Raw genomic sequence first — 23,334 nt, forward strand, 5'->3', positions numbered from 1 at the left:
TATGAGTCAATGTTCTTGTTAAGGGACTTCCCAATATGACGGTGTTGTAAGGAAGGCCGCTTGTTGGTTCCCAGTTGCTTGGCTGCTCCACCCCAATATAATCACACAGAAACCATATTATTTAAATCATTGCTTGACCTATTAGCTCTAACTTCTTATTGGCTAACTCTTACATATTAATTTAACCCATTTCTATTAATCTGTGTATCACCAGGTAAAGTTCCTTCCAGCTCCAGTGGGGCTACATGGCTTCTCTCTGACTCTGCCCTCTTTTTTCCAGCATTCAGTTTAGTTTCCCCCCACCTACCTTTGTTCCCCTATGGCTCTGCTATAAACCCAAAGCAGTTCCTTTTTTAACCAATGGTAATCACAGCATACAGAGGGAAATCCCACATCACATGAATGAGGTACTCAGACAGTCCACCTATAATGGTGGTCAGCAGGCAGGCAGCACAGAAAGCTTTCAAGTAAACACACTTGTGACTCCATAGACTATGTCAATGTTCTTGTTAAAGGACTTCCCAATTCAAGCAATCTCAATGAGGGATGTTAGGTCTATAGCACCCATCATGCAAGGATGGAAGAAGGGAAAAGGAGAGGGAAAAGAGAGGAAGACCCTACCTGTGAATGAGAACAAATATGGGAACATATGGGAACCTGTGAATGGGAACACATATCAAAGATGCCAGCACTCTGGGAAACTGATAGGATTAACATGTACAACAGTACATCAATTCCCAGTGGCACCAAAAATAAATGAATAGGGCTGGAGAGATGGCTCAGCGGTTAAGAGCCCTGGCTGCTCTTCCAGAGGATCTGGTTTTGATACCCAAGACAGTTATGTCAACTCATAACTATCTGTAACTACAGTTCCAGGAAATCTGACACCACTTTCTGGCCTCCAGGGTACCAGGCACACACATGGTACACATATATAAATGCAAACTCTCTTACTGGACACAGGACTTGTCTCTTTATAATTGCTTTTCACAAATTTCTACACTAGCTCCTGCCTCATCGCACAAATGCTTTCTGCTCCCTTTCCTCTGGCTTTTTCTCCTCTTCTTCATCTCAAAAGCCAGAGATAAGCATTTTTGTTCCTTAACAGCTGTCCTTTAATAAAGTACTTTTATTCCGTTCATCTGGGAAGCAAGCCAACACTCAACCTGGGGTGTGTGTTATCTTCACAGCTGCAGTCTTCCCACAAACCACTCTAGCATTGCCTCTGATGAGAAGCTTTTGAGAGGCAAGCAGGTTTGAAGATGTATTGCTGTGATTAGTGTAATAGAAAGCTGAACTGCCAATAGATAGGCAGGACTTACGGGCAGAAAGGACATTGGGGGGATAAAGGTGGATCACCAGCCAGATGTGGAGGAAGCAAGATGGGTAATACGAGGATGAAGTAATGAGCCTCATAAAAGAACTCAGATTTTAAAACACATCAATTTAAGTTATAAGAACTAATTAGGGAAAAGCCTAAGCTAAGGCCAAGCTTTTCTATTTAGTAAGTCTTTGTCATTAGTTGCGAGCAGTGTACTAAGTACTACCTCAAATGGCATCCAACATGCAGCACATACACAGAGCCCACTGCTCTCAGAGTACAGAGGTGCAGTTCCTTTAAGAGGCCTTGCTAACACTTGTGGGAGACTAGATAGAAACACCTGCCACAGGACAGACACAACAGCTCCCTAGAACTGGAACAGTTAGGCACAGTTAGGACAGTTAGGCAGACCCAAAGGGGGCGGAGCCAGCTCCAGCAACCAAAAGCTAGCCTTTCTGTGGAGGGCCTAGCAGGTTAAGGATTGGCTCACATGGTCATAGCAGCTGCTGACAACACTGGATTGTGGAAAGGATGGCTGAATTAAACGAGCTTGTATACTTTAGTAATGTCTTGGCTTCAAAATGAAAATCAGGAAATACGTTGCATTGGGAGAGAGGTTGTGCCTTTGTTTCCACAGGAAACAAAAACCTGTTCAAAATGAATAAAGATCAGATTTGACTGGGGAGATCTGAAAATGTTGATTACAGACATGAAAAAAGAAACCAAAAAAGACTACAGAACAAGGGATGTATATGCTGATCCCTCTACTATGGGAGCAGCTCTGAGACTGGGTGAGACATGATAAATCTTGTTGGCTACAGAGTCCTCATGACTATCTGATACACGCCATCCTTTCATATGGCATGGAGAGAGGTCTGATTATACAGTCCAAACAAATTTTTTAAAATAAAGTTAAAAGATGCCTTTTACCTGCTCTAACATAAAGCAAAAAAAAAAAAAAGATCTGTCTTGTACACACCACACATTTTATACTTGTTTTAATGCAGATATGTATGCTACCTTTAAAAGTTTGTGTTTTCGGGGGGGGGGGGGAGAACGGTACAGACACCAATGAAGACAAGTAGCCCATGTGATCCAGCCTCTTGGAATGCCTCTGTTGCAGTTTCCTCAAATTTCTGTATCTAGAACAACTTCAAAGCTGCTACTTGATTGAGATGGTCCACCTCACGTACTACTCCAACAAGGACTTCAGATAAACCCTGCACTTTCCCATTACACAAAGACTGGACAACTAATGCTACTGCTAGTTTTCACAGGACTTGATCATTATCTCAATTCTCTCAGAATCCCCTAAAGATCTCATCAGTCCCAGACAGCAGGAAATAGTCTAGAGAACACAACGCTTACATTCCCAAGAGATTCAGAGATATAGTGGGTAGTTTTTGGTCATTCAATGAATTATGGATGTTTATCATCATTTGGGAGGATTGGTTGCAAATTGTTGTTGGTCATGGTCAGAGAAAAAGCTGAGCAAAGGAGAGTAGAGTCAGGGGTCTCTTCTGAAGGGAAAAGGGAAATATAGCATAGAAATGATGGGATAAAAGGGTGGATTGTTGAGTCTATTTTTGAATTAAACAACAACTACTAGTATCAAATATTTTACATTGGGTTGTTATTAGATGTGCCCCGTGATAGGAATCAGTAGACAATGTAGCACAAGTCTTTTAGTCTAAAATACACAACAAAAACTTTATGGAAAGGCTTTGGAATACACTGCAACTCTTTTCTTAAGACTTTCTTTTCAGTTATGTGTTTGCATAGCAGTACATGCATGTGACCACCTCTAAGGACAGGTGTCTGATCCCCAGGAGCGGAGTCACAGGTAGCTGTGAGATACCTAATGAGGGTGCCAGCAATCAAATTCAGGTCCCTACAAGAACAGCCTGCGCTCCCAAATGAGCCATCTATCTCTTGAGCCCCGACCTGCAAAATTTTAAACTTACTAAACATTAAAATGAATTTTATAATCATTTTTACAAAATTATACCTCTGACCTTACCACTAGCCTAGCTATGAATCCTTATACACTCCTTAATTTTGTAAAGCCTTATTTTCCTTGAATCAAAAACTAACAGTCTATCTCAGGGGTTAAGAATGAAATGGATTAAAGCACAAACAGGATTTTTTAAATAAAATCTGGTACAGGGTAAGCATCCATATTTGCTACCATACATGTTACCCAGGGCCTGTGAGTGGTTACCTATTCCTTCCACTGGGAACTAAAACTCTAGAACAGTGGTTCTCAAAGGAACTAAGATCAGGAGAAACAGTCTTCCCTAGGGAAGAGCAGACCGACTGGTTATCTAATACCAAATGGTCAGTTCTGAAACCATACATAAGGTAACATTATATAGACTAAGCAAGCTATACTTAAGATGATGTATGTTTAAGCATGTAACAATGGAAAAAGGGGACCATGAATTTGAAAGAGAGCAAGGAGGGGTACATGGTAAGGGGAAGGGAAAATATTTTATAATTGTATTATAAATAAATGTAATAATATTATATCCCAAAAAAATGTCTAAACAAGTGAACAAGATCCAATGGACATGGACTCGCCACCAAGCTGACCAACACAAATATGAAAATTCCAAATAACTCTAAGCAGTATAAAGACAAAGAAACCTATGAAAGATATATACCACCAAACTATCTAAAGACACAGAATCGTGAAGACAGCAAGAGGGAAGCAATCATCACAGATTTGGATTAACAGATTTTTTTCATCATATTTTAGAGGCTTGGGTGGGGGATGAAGTTTAGAGACAGAACACCTTCTTAACATGCACTTAATACTGAATAACAAAAAGATAACAGGTAAGGCAGGAAAGACTGTTACTCAAAGTGCTAAGGGTAGGCTGGAGATGCAGTTCTGCGGCAGACTTACCTAACCTTAGGAAGTTCCTAAATCTGATACCTAGCAACAAAAATTTAAAATGCAATATAGCATATGAACAGAATAGAAAACTGTCCACATGATCGTGGTGGCTGACAGCCAGGCATGGTTATGTATGCCTACAATCCCAGCACTTAAGAAACAGAAGGAACCCAAGAGTTCTGGGCCAGTGGCTGGCATCAGATGTCTTCCTCAATCATTCCCCATTTCATTTATTCATCCATCCATCCATCCATCCATCCATCCATCCATCCATCCATCCATTTATTTGAGGCAGGTCATTTGAGGCATGATCTAGCTCATTGGAGCTAGATACCTGGCTAGACTGGCTGGCAGCAGGGATCCTCCTCTCCATCTCTCTACATGCTCCACACCTGAACTCCTGCTTATTTGGCAAAGTACTTTATTTTACAAGAGCCATCTCAGCCCTCATCCTGAGCTGTAAAGGTTCCTAGTATAGTAGGAATCAATGGGTGAACAGTAACCTAGGAGACAGTTTCTGGGTGACTTCCTCATGTTTCTCACATTTGCTTAATTGCAGACCTAAATAGCCACTAATGGATGCTGCAATTTCACGCAGCAGAGTTTATTTCCCTGAAAACAGGATGGGACTAATTTGATATTAAACGTTTTATCTTGAAATGCATGTTTAACTTTGCCAATTGATTTTTTTGTCCTTTCTGGTTTTTTGAGGCCAGGTTTCATGTAGTGTAGGCCGGTCCCAAACTATATAGTTGAGAATGGCCTTTAGTCCTGGTCCTCCTGCTCAACCTCCATGGTACTAAGATTATGGGTGTGCACTACCACGCACCATTTAGTAAAACTGACGGTTTAAAATCTATTTTAAACACATGCCCCAGTGCACAAATGGAGGTAAGAGAACAGCTTTGAGGAGTGGGTTCTCTTTCAACCATCCATGGGTTGTGCGATTAAACTAGAGCTTATCCACAGAACTACCTCAGCATTCCTAATAACATTATTCTGAAAATATTGAACATAATTCTAATTCCCCCAAAAGTACTTTAAACTACAATGCAAACCTTTTGCATTTTCTTAGTTACTTTTCTATGCTGTGACAAAAACACCATGACCAAAGGAAACTTATAAAAGAAAGCATTTAATTTGGAGCTCATGTCTCCAGAGAGTGAGTCGATGCGCACTATATTGAGGAGCATGGCAACAGGTAGGTAGGTAGGCATAGCACTGGAGCCATAGTTCTGAGCTTACATCTGATCTCTGATCCAAAAGCTCAAGGCAGAGAGAGAGCGCGCGCTAAGTGGAAATGACATGGGCTCTTTAAACCTCAAAGTCACTTCCAGTGACACACCTTCAATAAAACTACACCTCCAAATCCTACCCAAACAGTTCCACTAATGGAAACTAAGTATTCAAATATATGAGCTATGGGGGCACTCTCATTGAAACCACCACAGCAATGTTTGTTAAAGATATCAGTAGGACATTTCTATACTCACATCAGTCTCTTAAGCAGGGCACGGTATGGCTGCAAAAAACACAGATGAAACAGGTTCTCTTTCAATGGCTCCTCTCCACTTTATCTCTGGGTGTTCCTCAAGAACACTGAGTACTACAATATCATTCCATTAGCCCTGTTAGTATGATCAACATTTACAGTGAAATTCTGCTTTTAAATGAAATACTGAGTCACAGCATGTGGCACAGATTCCAAAAGGGGGTGCTTTCTAGATACTGACATCATTATTTATTCAGTGGCTGTCTAGAAACCACTTTCTATCATCAGAGTAAAGAGTGGCAGGAAACAGAAGCTTGGGAAGACGTAGTAACAAGAAAGTTCTTAGGAACACATTATTTCTTTACCAAGAATGCATCATTGTTCAAGCCAAGTGTGATGGCACACACCTGTAGTCTCAGCACAACCTAAAGAGTGCCACAAGCTGGGGACCAAGTGTTCAAACATATGGGCCCAAGAGGCTATTATTGTATATTTAAAACACAACATTACAGAATAACAAAATGCACTCAGTAGCAATTTGAGAAGTTGTAAAGAGGATGAAATTGCTGATATTCAACATTGACAAAGAACATAAACCACTGCAACTTTATATACAAAGCCTGAGCTAGTAATGACAACTAAATATGTCAACAGGAAAACAAACCAAAGAGATGAGCAAACTGTTCGGCATGAGGATAGAACACATGTATAGTGAGTTGTGGCAAAGGAATATTATTTTAATTTCTCTCTCTCAAAATGACCAGTAACTAAATTTGAACAAGTAACATAAAAAGAAAGCAAGGCATAATTACCTTTGCCTATATGAAGAACTGAGGCAAGGCTTCACAGATCTAGGACCTAAATGTGTAAGCAATGGTATATGAGGAAAAGGAGCAAAAACAGGCAAAAAAAAAATAGCTTGGGGGCTTGAGAGATGGTCCAATGGTTAAAAGCACCAGCTGCTCTCCCAGAAGACCTAAGCCTAATCCTTAGCATCCACATGGCAGATCACAACCATGACTCAATGCCCTCTTCAGACCTCCATGAGTGCCAGGTGCCCCGACATGCATACAGGCAAAACACCCATATATATAAAGTAAATAAATATGGATGGATGGATGGATGGATGGATGGATGGATGGATGGATGGACAGGGAGGGAGGGAAAGGAGAAAAATGGCTCAGTACATTGGTGTCTCATTCTGCCAGCACCACAGTCAAACACAAAGACCTACTCCCTTGTCTTTCTCCTCACTCACATCTTGCTAATTTTTACTGTCAATCTTAGCCCCTCTTCTAAAGCTTGCTAAAAAGAAATATCCAAATCTACCTAGGAAGGCTAACATAGTCAAGAGCCAATACAGTAGCTTCATAAGTAACAAAAAAGCTAAAGCTGGGCATCCTTGTTTATTCTCTAGTGTCAAGTTTCTTGCTAGCCCCATAATGGCTCCCTCAATCAAAATATCTCTTTCCCTCCTCTCATCTCTGTCCTTCCTCCATCTCAACTATCCTGTTCCCACAAGTTTCTCTCCCCCTTCCCCTTTTCTCCTCCTCTTCCTCTTTCGCCCTCCCTACTCCCTCCACCTCCATGCTCCCAATTTTGTCAGACGATGTCTATTTCGCCTTTCCAGGTGGATCTGATTATCTTTCTTAGGGTTCACCTTGTTACTTAGCTTCTCTAGGATCATGAACTATAGGCTCAATATCCTTTGCTTTAGAGCGAGTATCCACTTATGAGTGAGTGTATACCATGTTCATCTTTCTAGGTCTGAGTTACCTCACTCCGGATGTTTTTTTCTAGTTCTATCCATTTGCATGCAAATTTCAAGATGTCATTGTCTTTTACTGCTGAGTAATACTCCAATGTGTAAATGTGCCACATTTTCTTTATCCATTCTTCAGTTGAAGGGCATCTAGGTTGTTTCCAGGTTCTGGATAGTACAAATAATGCTATGAACATAGCTGAACAAATGCAGTAATCCACAAGGATGACCCCAGCTTAGACCCTAAGCAATAGAGGAGAGGGTACCTAAACTGGCCTTGCCCTATAGTCAGATTGATGAATATCTTAAACGTCACCACAGAACCTTCATCCAAACCCACAGCAGAGCACTCGGCTGAGCTCCCAAAATCCAGTTGAAGAGTGGGAGGAGTAGAGCAAAGAGGCCAAGATCATGATGGGTACACCCAATGAAACAGTCTACCTGAACTAACAGTAGCCCACCAACTTCGGCCGACAGGGAAGGAACCAGCACAGGACTAAATTAGACCCTCTGAATGTGGGTGACAGTTGCATGGCTGGGGCAGACGGAGGGACAACTGGCAGTGGCACCAGGATTTATCCCTATTGCTTGTACTGGCTTTTTGGAACCCATTCTCTTTGGATGGATACCAAAGAGAATCAGGATAGAAATAGTAGGGAGGGCCTTGGACCTTCCCCAAAGCAATGTGCTTTACCCTCTCTGAGGAGTGGATGCGGGGTGGGGTGGGTGGGTCTGTGGAGGCAATGGGAAGACGGGAACTGGGATTGGTATATAAAATGAAAAGATAGATTCTTTTTAAAGTAAAAACTAAAATAAAATAAATTTTAAAAAAGCTAAAGCAAGCACAGGACCCTGTCTCTCAAAGCAAATAAAAAACTGCCTCAGGCTGGCCTCAAACTCGCAATTCTCCTGTCTTAGCTTTCCAGCTGCTAGCATTGGAGGCACAGTTAAGGCTAGCGGCCTTTGATGAAGTTACTCTCAGCTCTCTTCTCATATGGTGAAGATAAACATCACAATTTCTTGTCAATGGACCATTACAGTATTCATTGTAGAAACAATAATTTTCAACATGGGGTGTCCTGTCCTTGCCCCACTGTTGTGGGATTTTTACCAATAAGTCAGCTACCCTTACTAATGCTCAGTTCTGATGCTTACTGAGAATAAAGAATCTTTACCTTAGAACTCATAAGCTCAGAACAAAAATTAAACCAACAAAGGCTCCGCTGTTATGTGCTGGCTAGAAAACGTTGGTGTCTTTCAAGGAAACAGTAAGAAGACTAAACCCACAGAAAGGAAAGAACTGTCCCTGCAATGGTCCCTCCCTCCAGAATGCAAGAGCTCTGGACAAGGGTATGCTTTAAAGGGACCTTCAAGTAAGACTAAAACATTGCTTTCTATTTGTATTTCTTAAGACTTGCAATCCTCCTGCCTCAGCTTTGTGAGAAGCTAGTATTTTTATCTACACTGCCAAGCCTGCTTCAATGTACTATACTCACATTCTGTCCAGTTAAGAAAAATGAGGCTGACAATTTAGCTCAATGGAATAGTACTTGGCTAGCATGCACAAGATCCTGAGTTCACTCTCCAGGTCTGTAAGAAGGTGGAAAATTACTAGTTAATCTGGGACTAAAGATCTTTTTCATCAGTCTGTCTCAGTGATTAAATTCTAACACACTCAAAAATTTCCCAAGAACTAAGAAAAAGAGGCTTATTTCTTTAACAAAAGCTACTAATCCTTAAAATATAATCAAGTAAAATTTGGACAGGAATTGAACCAACCACTGAAACTTAGAAGTGACCATTTATTGAATATGTTCTATACACTATCACAGCACTAAGTAGTTGCTCATTTAATACTCATGACTCTGGGAAACAGCTTAAAGATCATCTCACTTCACAGAGGAAAAAAAAGAGAACTTACAGAGATGTATATGAGATCTGGTCACGGCAATATTCACATCTAAAACCTGTTTTGTTCTCTTTCTCCCATTCTTTTTGTTTTCTGAGACATGGTGTGATGGTTTAAAAGAAAATGCCCCCCAAAGAAAGTGGCACTCTGAGAAGGTGTAGCTTTGTTGGAGGAAGTATGTCTCTGTGGTGGCAGGCTTTGAGGTCTCATATATGCTCAAGATACCGTCTGGTGTTTCAGAACACTTCCTGTTGCCTGCAAGACGTAGGACTGTCAATTACTTCTCCAGGAACATGTCCGCTTGCATGCCACCTTGTTGCGCCATGATGATAAAGGACTAAACCTCTAAAAATGGAAGCCACCCCAATTAAATGTTTTTCCTTTACAAGAGTTGCTGGGGTCATGGTGTCTCTTCATAGCAACAGAAACCCTAACTAAGGCACATGGTCTTGTATAGTAGCCATGGCTGGCCTAGGTCCCAATATATAGATTCACAGAACTCACAGATATCTGCCTGCCTCTGCCCAGGAACACTGGGATTACTGGATGTCAGTACACCAGGCATAAATAAAACTCTTACTTTTCAATAATTTTATCCTTTGAGTACTGGAATACTAATGTAAGTTCATAATTAGTTTTTGCTTAATTTTATATTTTGGATACTACTGGTTTTCTGGGGGACATGGCTAACCAAACACTGTTCTGGACAGTTAGTGTTATCAGTGAAAGAAAAATCCCTACTCTTGAGGTGAGCAGATTGCAATAGTATAGTAGTTGAAATGTATGGTTAATCTTATCAGCTTGACTAGATTAAGAAATACCTAGAGTATTAGTAAAGCACACCTCTTGGGTTGTGCAGTTATGATAGCTACGTTTAGGTTCATTTTGTCTAGTTTGTTTGTTTTTTTTTTAACACAGGATTTTGTCCCATAACCCAAGCTGACCTAGAACTATGTAGCTGAGGCTGGCCTGTTAACTCCTTCCTCAGTCATCTGAATGCTGGATTTCAAGCATAGAACCCACAACACTGAGACATACCATGACAGTTTTATGAAAAGCATGTCAAAAGTAGGGGGTAGCACCTTTTTGGAGGAAGGTCATAACAGGCCAGTGCTTGGGGTATACATACATACATACATACATACACACACACACACACACACACACACACACATATATATTATCCTGACCCCTTCTATTTCATCTTTCTGTTTCCAATGCCAAGAAGTAAGTAGCAGGGCTGTAATGTGGGATTCCCCTCTGTATGCTGTGAATACCACTGCTTAATAAAGAAACTGGCTTGGCCTGATAGGGTAGAACAGAGCAATGAGGGGAAAACTAAACTGAATGCTGGGAGAAGGAAAGCAGAGTTTGAAGAAGCCATGGAGCTGCCACCACAGACTGACACGCCAAAACTTTGCCAGTAAGCCACTGCCCCATGGTGATATACAGATTAATGAAGATGGGTTAAATTAATGTAAGAGTTAGCCAATAAGAAGCTAGAGCTAGTGGACCAAGCAGTGATTTAATTGATGGACTCATATAGTAGAAGAAAACAAGCATCTCTCACACACACAAAGTACAGAAATAAATAAATGTAATTTTTTTAAAAAGTTAGTAACAGACTAAGCCACACAGTCTTGCCACTTTGGCGTTCTAAGAGCATGGGGAAAAGTGAACACCGACTGAAGCCTCTGAAGTCATAAACCAGATTAAAGATCTATTCCTGTAAAATGAGTTTGGCAGCCAGAGTGACACAGGAGTGGCTAACATTGACTCTTCCCACGTGCTCAGTTTTTACATACTGACTACCATTCTGGAGGAAGCAGGGACTGAAAGATGTGCTGGTTAGCGTTTGTAAACTTGATACAAACACAAACATATCTGGGAACATGGAACCTCAACTGGGGAATTAGCTCTATCACATTAACCTGTGGGTAGACTATGAAGCCCTTTCTTGATTAATTACTTTTATAAATTTCAGTATTTAAAAAATTGCAAATAAAAACATTGCCCGTCAAAATTAACCAGATCCCAAGTTTATATAACCTAATAAACTTATATACAGTCAGAACTGGCATGCAAAACAAGCTATGAAGCTCCACATTAAATTTTATGCTTTTAGTACAGAACGTAATTTTTTCATTTACCACCAAGCCCTCAAAAAATCCGTAACAAAATTAACACTAGAAAAATAATTACTTTATACCTGTGTGGGTATGTATGTATAATATATATATACATATATATATATTAACCTATACCCATTGTTTCATTCAGTCCTTCCTCATCCCCTTATATTTGGCTTTTCTTCTCTTTTCTTTGTGTTATTCTGTACCTACATGTTCACCCACGATGGGTGGTGTCACCCCCCGGGCAGGTAGTCCTATTTATATAAGAAAGCAAGCTGAGCAAACCATGGGAAACAACCTGTAAGCCACATTCATTCATGGCTTCTGCTTTCTGTCCTGCCCTGATGCCCTCAGTGATGAACTGTTACCTTGAAATGTAAGATTAAATAGACCCTTTCCTCCCAAGTTGCTTTTGAGCATGGTGTTTATCATGCAATAGAAAGCAAACAAGGACATGAGGTTAAACAGTCCTCAAACAATAGCACAGCCTAAGTCAAGACGTTTAGGGAGGGAGCATAGCTAGCTCTCAGTATTAACCTCTATCTTTCTAATTCCCATAGCCACTTAAACATAGGTCAAATAAACTCAACCACAAACTCATACACTAATGTAGTAATAGGAGCGGCGGGGCTGCGTTCCCAGCACCCCGGCCGCCTGGCTAGCTTATGCCCCAAAATAATTACACGGACACTGTATTCTTTTAATCACTGCTTGGCCCATTTCTATCTAGCCTCTTCTAGGCTAACTCTCGCACCTGGACTAGCCCATTTCTAATATTCTATGTAGCACAGCTAGGTGCGCTTACCGGGAAGATTCTAGCCTACGTCCATCCTGGGTCGGAGCTTCATCGCATGTGTCTGCCCTGGAGCGGAGCATGGTGTCTCTTCTCCAGAGAGCAGAGCTGTCCGTCTCTGTCTGAGGCGTCTTACCTCACTTCCTCTTCCTCCCAGCATTCTGTTCTGTTTACTCCACCCACCTATGTTCTAAACTATGAGCCCAAGCAGTTTGTTTATTACTTAACCAATGAAATCAACAGATTGATATATGACACTCCCACATCACACTAATAAATTTAACCTCAAAAGATATTCTCATAGTAACACTATTTTGTGCATGCTAAATTAACTGTTACTAAGTAAACTGGTACAAAAATATTTTTAGTATCATACTGAAAACACATGATTTCCTTTCTAACCCAATTTAGAAGAGTCAACTTCTGAGCAAAAGTGTTACTGCTTAGATACCTGAAGCCTACAATTATTCTGCCAGTATAATTCTAAAGATGTAATTATAGGCACATTGTTTGACAGTCCTAGGGACTGAAGCAGTCTGTGCAATCTGCATATCAAGCTCTATCGATGATCTACATCACCAGTCCCTTGGAAATTGCTAAGTAATCCCTAAAGCTCAATTTTTAAGACTTAACTTTTTTTAGATATAAGAATATCATTCTAGGACTGCAAAATGGCTCAGTAGGTAAAGAGATTTGCCAATAAGCCTGATGGCCAGAATCTGACCCCCCAGGATGCACAAGATCTAAGGAGACCACCAGCTTCCACAGGCTGTCCTTTGACCGCCACACATCCACACATATACACACAGAAGAAATAATACAATAGCAAAAACAAAGTAATTCTAGTGTATTAAACTAGACAAACTATGAAACTGGATCCAACTACATGAGTCAGTATCCAGTTTAAGAAGCAGAATAACACAAGATAGGTGGGGGGAGGGGGAGATGCCACCTCAGAACATAAGGCTTGTGGTTTGGACTCTGAAGTCACTTACTAAAATTGTCACTTCTGCCAGGCGGTGGTGGTGCACGCCTTTAATCCCAGCACTTGGGAAGCAGAGGCAGGCAGATCTCTGTGAGTTCAAGACCAGCCTGGTCTACAAGAGCTAGTTCCAGGACAGGCTCCAAAGCCACACAGAAACCCTGTCTCTAAAAACCAAAAAAAAAAAAAATTGTCACGTCTTAGAAAAATTAAATGCCTAATGTTTTAAAGCTGGAATAATGGGCAAATGGGTTAATATTGTCCCTAGTTTTTCTTAAATATGACCTTCAAGAATACAAATTAACTTACAATCACAAACGATAAGCAAGTGATTTCTCAATTACATTGAGAGCCTGTGTGGAAGTCAGAGGTTTGTTCTCTCTCCACCATGTGAGACTGAGGACTGAATGCAGGTTTGGCTTAGTAGTACCAAGCACCTTGACCTGCTGAGCCATCTCACCAGCCCCAACTTACAACTTGAGAAAAATCATATGCCATACCTTCAAAAGACAATATGACTAGAAAATTTCCTTCAACTCAGAAAAAAAAATGATTGTGAGGAAAGTGGGTGGCAAGCAGCATCCCAGTACTACAACAAGACCAAAGAGTTAAATAAGGACACAGGAAAACACCAGAAACCTAGAACATATAATCCATAAGGACTATACGGCAAACCATCAGAAAGCTAAGAGATGAGATTTATCTATACAGACTGCAAGATTCAAACAGAAAACGAAGGAAGAAAAAAAGCTGCCTAGAGTCCCAGTGCTGGCAGCTACGGACACATAAAAGGCACTCCTTAAAATGTGCTCAGCACAGAACACCAATAAACAGTAGAGCAATTTCTAAACGCTGCTGGTGCAAGAGCAGTTTGCCTTACACCCAGCAAAGGCGGCAGTGCTCCTCTGATGTCCATCTTTGCGTAGAGATGCATCTACTTGGAAGAGCTCAGCATTAGCACACGCCTTCTAGAATGTAATTTGGCCACACAATGGAAATGTGTTCAAATTTTCTGATCCAATGCCAACTCAGGAACTCATCCTTAGGAAATGCAGGTCAGACCGAGGTAGAGTAGCAAAATCCTGGAAACTATGTCCACTGATGAGTAGATAATCAAATATAGAAACTGTGAAGTCCTAAAAAGTTTAGCTACAGTGGACCACTCTGTTGCGTTTTAGCCCTAGATTCCTCCTGTACAAAGGAAGCACTTCCTATCACTGCTATGCCTTTCCCTGGTGGTGGGCCTCCTGCAGTCATAACCACAGTGCAGGTGTATGTGAAAGCATCTACAGGTACAGAGGGCCATGAGTGGAACTTGTGGGCAGTCACTGGAGGTGGCAAGGTAGGCGGTGACTTCCAGAGTGTTTAAGAGATGCTTCTCTTTGTTCTCCTGCAGCAAATGCAAAAGTGGATTTTACACACTAAAATGTCAAATTGTTCTGTAACAACCTAGCCTTTGCTTGCCTGGTTCTAGTGAAAGCTGGTGATGGACCCCTAGCCCTGGAGTATTCTGGCAACAGTCCCATAATCAATGACAGGACTATATCTCAAGCCCTACAGCTTGCTTTAAAAATTCTTTTAATTCTAATTTTGTTCATGTATATACATCTATGTGTGGGTATGTACCCATGAGAGTCAAAGTGCCACAGAAGGCAAGAGGTATCAGATCCCTGAAACTAGAGTTACAAGCAGTTAACAACTGCCTGATGTGGATGAGAACTGAACTCAGGTCTTCTGAAAGAGCTGCACACTCTCTTAACATCTGAGCCATCTCTCCAATCGCTATAGCCTGATTTTTACATATCATACTTACTTTTGCTAATGAGAAAAAAAGGTTTAGATACAGAAAAATATTGGACCATTACTAAAACTACAAATTTTAAATAGATTATCACAATAAAACTTTGTTTGCTGAGACGTGAGGAAGCATGTAGCATGTGCCAGAGTCCCTGTGGAACTCAAAGGGCAACTTTTAAGACAGGGTCTCTCCTTCCACTACGTGGATCCCAAAGATGGAACTCAAGTTTGGTGGCTGAGCAATCTTGCCTGCCCATACAAAATTTCTTAAAAGGCTTTCAGAGACATACTTGAAAAAGATAAGACAGAAATGCTTCGAAACACTGGCTTGAGTTCATCTCAGATGATGAAATACAAATTCAAATTCCAAGTGGCCTATATTAACCTCCAGAAAGGGGGCTGCAGAGATGGCTCAGTGGCTAAGAGTACTTGGCATACAATCATGAGGACCAGAGTTCAGATTCAGCATGCAAGGCTGGTACCCACTGGCAACCACATACATGCATATAGCCAAACACAGAAACACACACATAAATAAATACATTTTCCTTTAAAAATAATCAGGGAAGCTCTCTAGTGCCTCCAAAGCTAAAATCTGTACAATATATAGGCACATTCCAATCTGCCTCGATGTTCAGTAACAATCTGAGAAACTTGGGGACGTCATTAACTCGTCAATAGTCTCTAAGCATGGTCATCTAAAACTGATTTTTAATGAGAACACTGGGTTTTCAAGATTCTTGGATAACATAGAACAATAATGGGAGAATGGATGAAGGCTAAGAATCCTGAAAAGTTGCAACAAGGCAGCATGCCGCAGGCTCCTTAACTATGAACCTAAGACATACTCACAACAGTCTAGCCGCTACAGTGGCGATTTGATTTGCTAAGAATCTAAACTTAACTCACAGCACATTTTTTTAAAACTGGTTTTACCAATATTATCCCAAATAAATTTAATAAGCCATGTTACAAAACTCATGATTAAAATGAAGTATGACTGTATTATCTGTACCCAAAGACTCAGAAAGCAGAAGGGTTATTACAAGTTTGAGGCCAGCCTGAGCTATGAGGGGAGTCAAAACTAAAATGGATTAATTAAAATATGCTGCAGATCCTGGTGGCAGCAGTAAGTGGGCCATGTGGTGGCCGGCAGTGGGCAGGGATTTCTAGAGCAGCCAGCCCCAGGCAAGGATGGCTGCAGATCCCCAAGCGATGGCTGCAGCAGGCCACAAGGAAAAACAGAAGGAAGGTCTCCAAAGGCGCTGGTCACGGGCAGAAAGACACACAGCAGGTGAGAGACAGAGACATGGATAGGCACACCATGTAGAGTGAGGTTGGATATTTATTTAGTGAGTTATAGAGGGGGAAGGGAGATAACAGCAGAGAGGCCGGGGGGGGGGGACAGAAGCTGCCTCTTCAAGAAGGAGATGGAAAAAGGGAAGAGACTCAGGCTGCAAGATCTGCCTGCCTCAGCAGATGGGGAGGGAGTGGGCGTGGCTTGTCTCCTAAAAAGACAAGACAGATCATTATAAAGATCAGCATAGATACAGTGTCACCTTGTCTACAAATAAAAAATAACTCAAAATTATTTCTGTTTTTAAATGTTAAAGGTAGCTCAATAGCAATGCATATTATCAGCTACCTATGTAAGTATCCATGATTTTCTGCTGCCCCCACCTTCTATAAGTAAACATTTTCTCCTAATTTATGTCACTATGAGATGACTAGATTGGGGGTTGGGGATGTAGTCTCTTAATGAGTATCATCTAGCACTGCACAAACCCCTGGGCTCAATCCCTAGTAACACCACATAAACAATAAAGGAAATCAAAATATCCCTATACTTCATATATAAAAAAAGGTTTTTTTAATTATGTAAGTGTGTGTCTATGTACCAAATGTAGGACCCAGCCACAACAAGTTCAATAGAGGCTTCAGTAGAGTCTCAGTAGTTTACCCTAACTAAGGCAATACTTGGTTCCAAGAAAGACCACAAACTGAAACCACCCAGGAGCAGACCATCCAAAAGAAATTCCTAACGTTCCAACCATTGTAGATAGGATAGCACATCCCATCGCTTTTCACCGGGACACCCCTAGACAAATGTCAGCCAATCAAGGGTCCTGAACCTTAGAAATCCCTCACCTCTACCTTTGCTACTACAAAAACCCAACCTCAGCTGAGCTGGGACTCTCTGATCACTCCAACACGTTGGACAAGTGGAGAGTCCGAGTTTGCAAATTTGTGTAAGAATAAAGGCTCTTGGCTTTTACATACAGGACTTGGTCTCCTAGTTGGTATTTTTGGGGGTGGGGGGGGCCTCTGGGAATAACACCAATGTCACACAGTCACACATAACTCAACCACAATTTTCAAAGGATATACAAATTTTTATGACACTATCCACTTTTGAACTATATAATGCATTTTGTGTGATGTGTGAGTCAGTACTCTGAGGCCAGAACTGGGAATTGGGGGTCGTTAACATGGGCGCTGGGACTGTAGACTGTATTCAAGTCCTCTGTGCAATGGATTAAATAAAAATGCTGCAGGTTCCTGAGTGGCTGCAGTGGGCAGCGGGCCATGAGACCATGCCGCGCTGGTTCCAGAGTGGGGACAGGCAGCGGGCAGGGGGTCCCAAGAGCAGCCAGTTCCAGGCAGGAACGGTGCAGTTCCCTGAGTGGTTGCAGCGGCCACGAGTCCCAGGCAGGGAGCTACAAGGTAGCTACAAGGTCAGACCTCAATGGAACTGACAGTCTCACAAGAAGAAACAGACAGACAGACAGTCACGCCAAGAGACCATACCGCAGGTCTCTAAAGATGGCTGGTCCCGGGCAGGAAGCCACACAGTGGGCGAGACAGAGGCCATGCAGAGTGAGGTTGGATGTTTATTTAGTGGGTTAATGAAGGGAAGGGAAAGGGGGGAGAAGAGCAGAGAGAGAGAGAGAGAGAGAGAGAGACAGAGACAGAGACAGAGAGAGAAAGAGAGACAAACAGCCAAGGGGAGAAGGAGAGAAATGGGGAGAAGGGAGAGACAGAAGCTGCCTCTTCCAGAGGGAGATGGAAAAAAGGAAGAGACTCAGGATGCAAGCAGGAAGGAATATCTGCCTGCCTCAGTGGAGGGGGGAGTTGGTGGGGTGTCTCTTAAAGGGACAGAACAGATCATTACACTTTGGAAAAGCAGCAATGGTTTTGGAGACTGGGGTTCTGGCAAGGCTGTCCAAGAATTCACTTTGCACACCAGGCTGGCCTTGAACTCACAGAGCCACACCTGCCTCCTGAGTACTAAGATTAAAGGTGTGTGCCCCACTACCACCCTTAGAAAAAGATTTGTAAAGGATCAAGACCTCCCAGTTCTATACTCTATGGTCCTAATCTAAGGTAAGTAGGAATATTCTGTTTGTGCTTAACAAATAAAGCTTGCCTGAAGATCAGAGTGTAGAGCTAGTCACACTATTCACAGAGACCAGACAGTGGTTGCACAGACCTTCAATCACAGCTCTCAGAGGCAGGTGGCTCTCTGTGAGTTCAAGGACACCATGGGATACACAAGATTGATCCAGTCTAAAAGAGAAACAGAGCCAGGTGTTGGTGGCTCACACTTTTAATCTCAGTACTTGGAAGTTACACACTTTTAATTCCAGCACCAGGGAGGTGAAAGACAGGAAGGGATATGGCTGGGTAGAAATGAGAATATAATGCAGGAAGAGACAGGAACTCATTCAGACTGAGGACTTGCAGCGACAGGATACCCCATTTGATCTGAGGATTTCGTAACGGCTGGCTGCTTGCTTCTCTAGGGTCCCAGTTTTCACCCCCTAATCTGACTTTATTATTAAGACCAATTAAAAATCATGCTACAAAGGTAGATTTAAAAAGGAGATGAGAGGCCGGGCGATGGTGGCGCACGCCTTTAATCCCAGCACTCGGGAGGCAGAGGCAGGCGGATCTCTGTGAGTTCGAGACCAGCCTGGCCTACAGAGCTAGTTCCAGGACAGGCTCCAAAGCCACAGAGAAACCCTGTCTCGAAAAACCAAAAAAAAAAAAAAAAAGGAGATGAGAAAAGTAGAAAATACATTGGCTTGTGCCCCGATTCTGCCAGTTAGCTTTTTTACTGAAACCCTTGGCCTATGTGGCTTTCGTAGCCACATAGGTAAACAAAACAGATGACTTAAAGTTTCTACAAACTCTTGGACAACTAAGGTAAGCATGGTATTACAGGCCTGAAGTACTCACACACCAGAGGCTAAGGGAGAAGGATCACCAGTTTGAGGCCACCCTGATCCTCAACCAAAGCCCATCTCAAAACAAAACACTTTAGGCTTCCTCAATTTTGTCAAGTGTCCTTTCTTAATTCTTAGCAGTAGTAATTATCCATGGATTAACTTTTTCAATTAATCACAATTTGCAGAAGTGTACACAAATTTTTATGACTATCCATTTTTAAAATACATAAGACTTGAGTTTATTTATCCTATAATATTTTCACAAATTTAATTATATCTTTCTTAGCAACTATGTTATGACCCATTTATATGTACCAGTAAATGATTACTCAACAATACATTACCCATATAGGACATATGACTAATTATGCAATAACGACCACCGTTAACACAATTCATCTCTAAAACATATCAGAAAATTAAAGTCCAGGGATGTTTCTTTCAATAACATCTAAAACAACTGAGAATCCTCTGTAACAATCAAGGTACCATTCCAGGTTTAAAAACCAGAGAGAGGGGCTGGAGAGATGGCTCAGTGGTTAAGAGCATTGCCTGCTCTTCCAAAGGTCCTGAGTTCAATTCCCAGCAATCACATGGTGGCTCACAACCATCTGTAATGAGGTCTGGTGCCCTCTTCTGGCCTTCAGGAATTCACACAGACAGAGCATTGCATACATAATAAATAAATAAATATTAAAAAAAAAAAAAAAAAACAGAGAGAAACTGAGTAGCCCTGTCCTTGAACAGTCCAACTTCTTGGGAATGGACCAAGACCTGAATGCAAGAAACTCAGCTTCACAATCTTTGTAAACTAGGTGACATTAACTAAGTCATCCTCAAATTCTTAAGTAGATGCACTGAAATTTAAATTAGATGTTTACAATCCCACCACTTGTGAGAGTTAAGCAGGAAAATCATCACATGTTCAAGGGACAGCCGGAGCCACAAAGTGCACCCTCAAAAGAACAAATAAATCAAAGAGACACAAGTTAAGCTCACATCTAGCCTCCTTTCTCAGAATGTTAAACCCCATCACCAACTTACAATCTAGACTTTTTCTTTTTTTCCTAAATTATTTTTGTTCTGGGGGGGGGGGGCTGTTACTGTGTAGCTCTGGCTAGTCTGGTTACTTGTTATGCAGATATAGATCAAGTTGACCCTCAGCTGTAGCAATCATCCTGCCTCAGCCTCTTACGTGCTCCAATTATACCTAGGCATCACCATGTCTAGAACCTTAGCATTTTAATTGACAAGTTATAATTATATATTTAATTTATATATATATAAAATGTTTCACATTACATAATGTAAGACATTATGTAATGTTTTATTATATATAGAATTTGGAATGATTAAATTAAGTTAAACATAGCCTCTCTTTTTTGTGGGAATTTCTTTTTTAAGAGACTATCTACACCATAATTCAAAAACACTCTAATATTGATTGATAACAGAAGGTCACTAAATTCAACATTTGACAACTGTTAAAACAATCCAATGCAAAAGGAGGGAGAAATCAGGTGCTTCATTCCCACAAGCCATAAATCTGTGACTGCGACCACAGCGGCCTGAGAGCCACTCCTTTCTCAACATATTTCCTTGTGTTGGCATTAGATAGTATAGCCACTACAAACAAGTTAGTACTTCCCTACTCCTCCTAGTTAGTCCTTAGCACAACTAGGTCCTCTGCATCTAAGAGATAAGATAACCACAGTCAATTCAAAGAGGAGCCAAGCCTGCTAAGTGGCAGGTACAGATTTTAAATGCAGGGCTTCTTAGACTTGTTATATTAAGTTATACTGTCTAGTGATTATATAAGCATCAAAGAAAGCAGTTATGTCCCTTGACTTCTACTCATTGGTGCGGGTTCTTGCATTAACTGTCCCTCCACAGCAAATACAACTGACCAGACTGACACACCCATATGCACCCAATTCAACCTTGCCCACAAAACAAGATATCCAAGGAAACTGCAATTCTTATCGCGGGTAAATAACAGAAAACGAACACCTCGAAGGCTATAGAAAAGTTCTAATAGAAAGAAGCCTAAAGTCTGTTCTGCCTCATTCTCTTGGTATTAGACACCTACCTATTGGAGGAGAGGGCGGGTAATACAGAAGGAGCCAAACATGAGGCCGACAAATTTTCTTTATAGTTATATTTAGTCTTTTTCAAAAGAAGTTTGGATTTCTGCTCCTCTGTTTCTCCAGGTCCTGTTCATGCCTGTCACTCTTTACTACATAAACTGAGTCACAAGTCACCTCGTTTCTCTCAGGACACTCTGTCTGAATTACTCCTGTAGCCAAACCAGTCGGACGGCTCAGCCTGTCTCCTCTGAGGGAACCACAACAATCCTCTCGAAGGTATGAGAGCTGCCGCCACTGCTCTTCAAAACGACTATAAAGCTCAACCCAGTAAGCACAGCCCTAAGACAGAGCAGCGACTCCTTGGCTCTAAATACAGACAAGAGATCATTCGCTCCCTTCTTTTTTTTCCTCAACCCATCAAAAAAGCAAAACTCAACAACCACTTCTCCCACTGAATTCGCCACCGCATTATATTTAAGTTCTCAAGACAATTTCCATGAGTCTGCATCCAAACAAATTCCTTCTCTAGGAGAGGGGAAGAATCTCTCTAAAGACCAAACCCTATAGGATAGTCAACTTTAAGTTGAATATAGGTCCATCTATTTACTCGCATAACACAAGCAGCTCCAGGAAAACAGAAACGCGCCTCGCCCTTACTTCTTGCCTTAATAAATACTAGGAACTAATGGTCTCTCCAACAGATTCCACCAGTGAGCTAGGCCATCAGCTTGATCCTCGACTAGCCATGGACAACTGGCAAAGACCAAGTGAACTGGAGGCGCTAAGGCTCCCCCTGGCATTCCACAGAGGCGCCTACGCGGGTCGCCTGCTTTCACAAAGGGACTCCCTTCGTCCCAAGTGGAGATTTCAAGAGTGGCTCCCCTCCCTCGCAGACAGTCTCCAGAAGGCCTGACTAGCCCGTCCGGGCGAGCAAGTGACAGGTTGTAGTTAACCCTTCAGCCTCCACAGCCCGAAAGGCCGCAACAGTGACAGGCTCGGATTAACCCTTTCCAAACCGCGTTAAGGGACAGCCCCCACCACAACGCAAGATGGAATTGACCCTCGGGCTGCTGACCCGCCAGCTACAACCTCCGAGGCCCACATGCGTACGGCCCGGACCTCGGGGAGGTGACAAGCCCGGGACGGCGGGCTGGCCTCCCGCAGCTGACTGCTCACCGCGATGACATTGACGAAGGTGGTCTTGCCCGAGTACTGCAGCCCCACGAGCGTCAGTTCCATCTCCTCCTTCCAGAAGAGCGAACGGAACCAGTCCAGCAGGCGGGAGATGAGCGCCAGCATGGCGGCGGCCGGCAGCGAGCAGGGACGGGCGCAGACGACGGCGGACACTGCTTCCCACGAGCGGATATCGGCCCCGAACCCGCCAACGGCTCCTCGACGGGCCCCCCGGCGCGACTCGGGCGGACACAAGCGGGCGGCTGCGACGGCCAGAGCCAGGAAGCCCAGCGGGTCATATGACTCGCCCTACCCACCCCCCACGCCTGGCTCAGCGCAGCCTCGGAAGCGCACGGCAAGAGCGGCGCGGCCCAGCAGATCCCGAGCGCCCGCCGCCGACAGCGCCACCGGGCGGTAGGACCAGAGCACAGACTTCAGTGGCTCGACTGTCAATTTACTTTGTAGTATGTTTGCCTCTTCTCTCTTTCCTCGTAGGTTCGTTCCGCATTTTTCCCCTACCTTATTGGTCTCCTCAGCTAGACTCACGCCAGCAACGTCAGTATTTGCGAGGTGAGGGCGGGCGGATCAGGAGTTCAACAAACCAAAAATGCTAGGTTACGGGGATGACTGAGGGGTGGAGGTAAGAGTGCATGCCGTTCTTTCAGAGGACCTGAGTTCAGAACCCAGCACCCACATCTGTTGCCCTCAACAGCCTGTAACTTTGGCTCTAGAGAACCCTGATCCAGGGCTTTCTCACC

At 42.5% G+C, this 23,334-nt stretch overlaps 1 protein-coding gene across 1 annotated transcript in view; it reads right to left on the minus strand.

Moving 5' to 3' along the window:
* The window catches only part of Arl8b (ARF like GTPase 8B), a 38,388-nt gene extending 15,490 nt beyond the window's left edge, over nucleotides 1–22,898 (minus strand). Inside the window, exon 1 of the mRNA XM_075983275.1 lies at nucleotides 22,580–22,898. Within this exon, the coding sequence (XP_075839390.1) occupies nucleotides 22,580–22,702 (123 nt within the window). The 5' untranslated portion in view covers nucleotides 22,703–22,898. The remainder of the gene's footprint in view (nucleotides 1–22,579) is intronic.
* Between the last annotated feature and the right edge of the window lie 436 nt (nucleotides 22,899–23,334).

This window comes from Microtus pennsylvanicus, chromosome 8 (genome assembly GCF_037038515.1).
Source record: "Microtus pennsylvanicus isolate mMicPen1 chromosome 8, mMicPen1.hap1, whole genome shotgun sequence".
NCBI lineage: Eukaryota > Metazoa > Chordata > Mammalia > Rodentia > Cricetidae > Microtus > Microtus pennsylvanicus.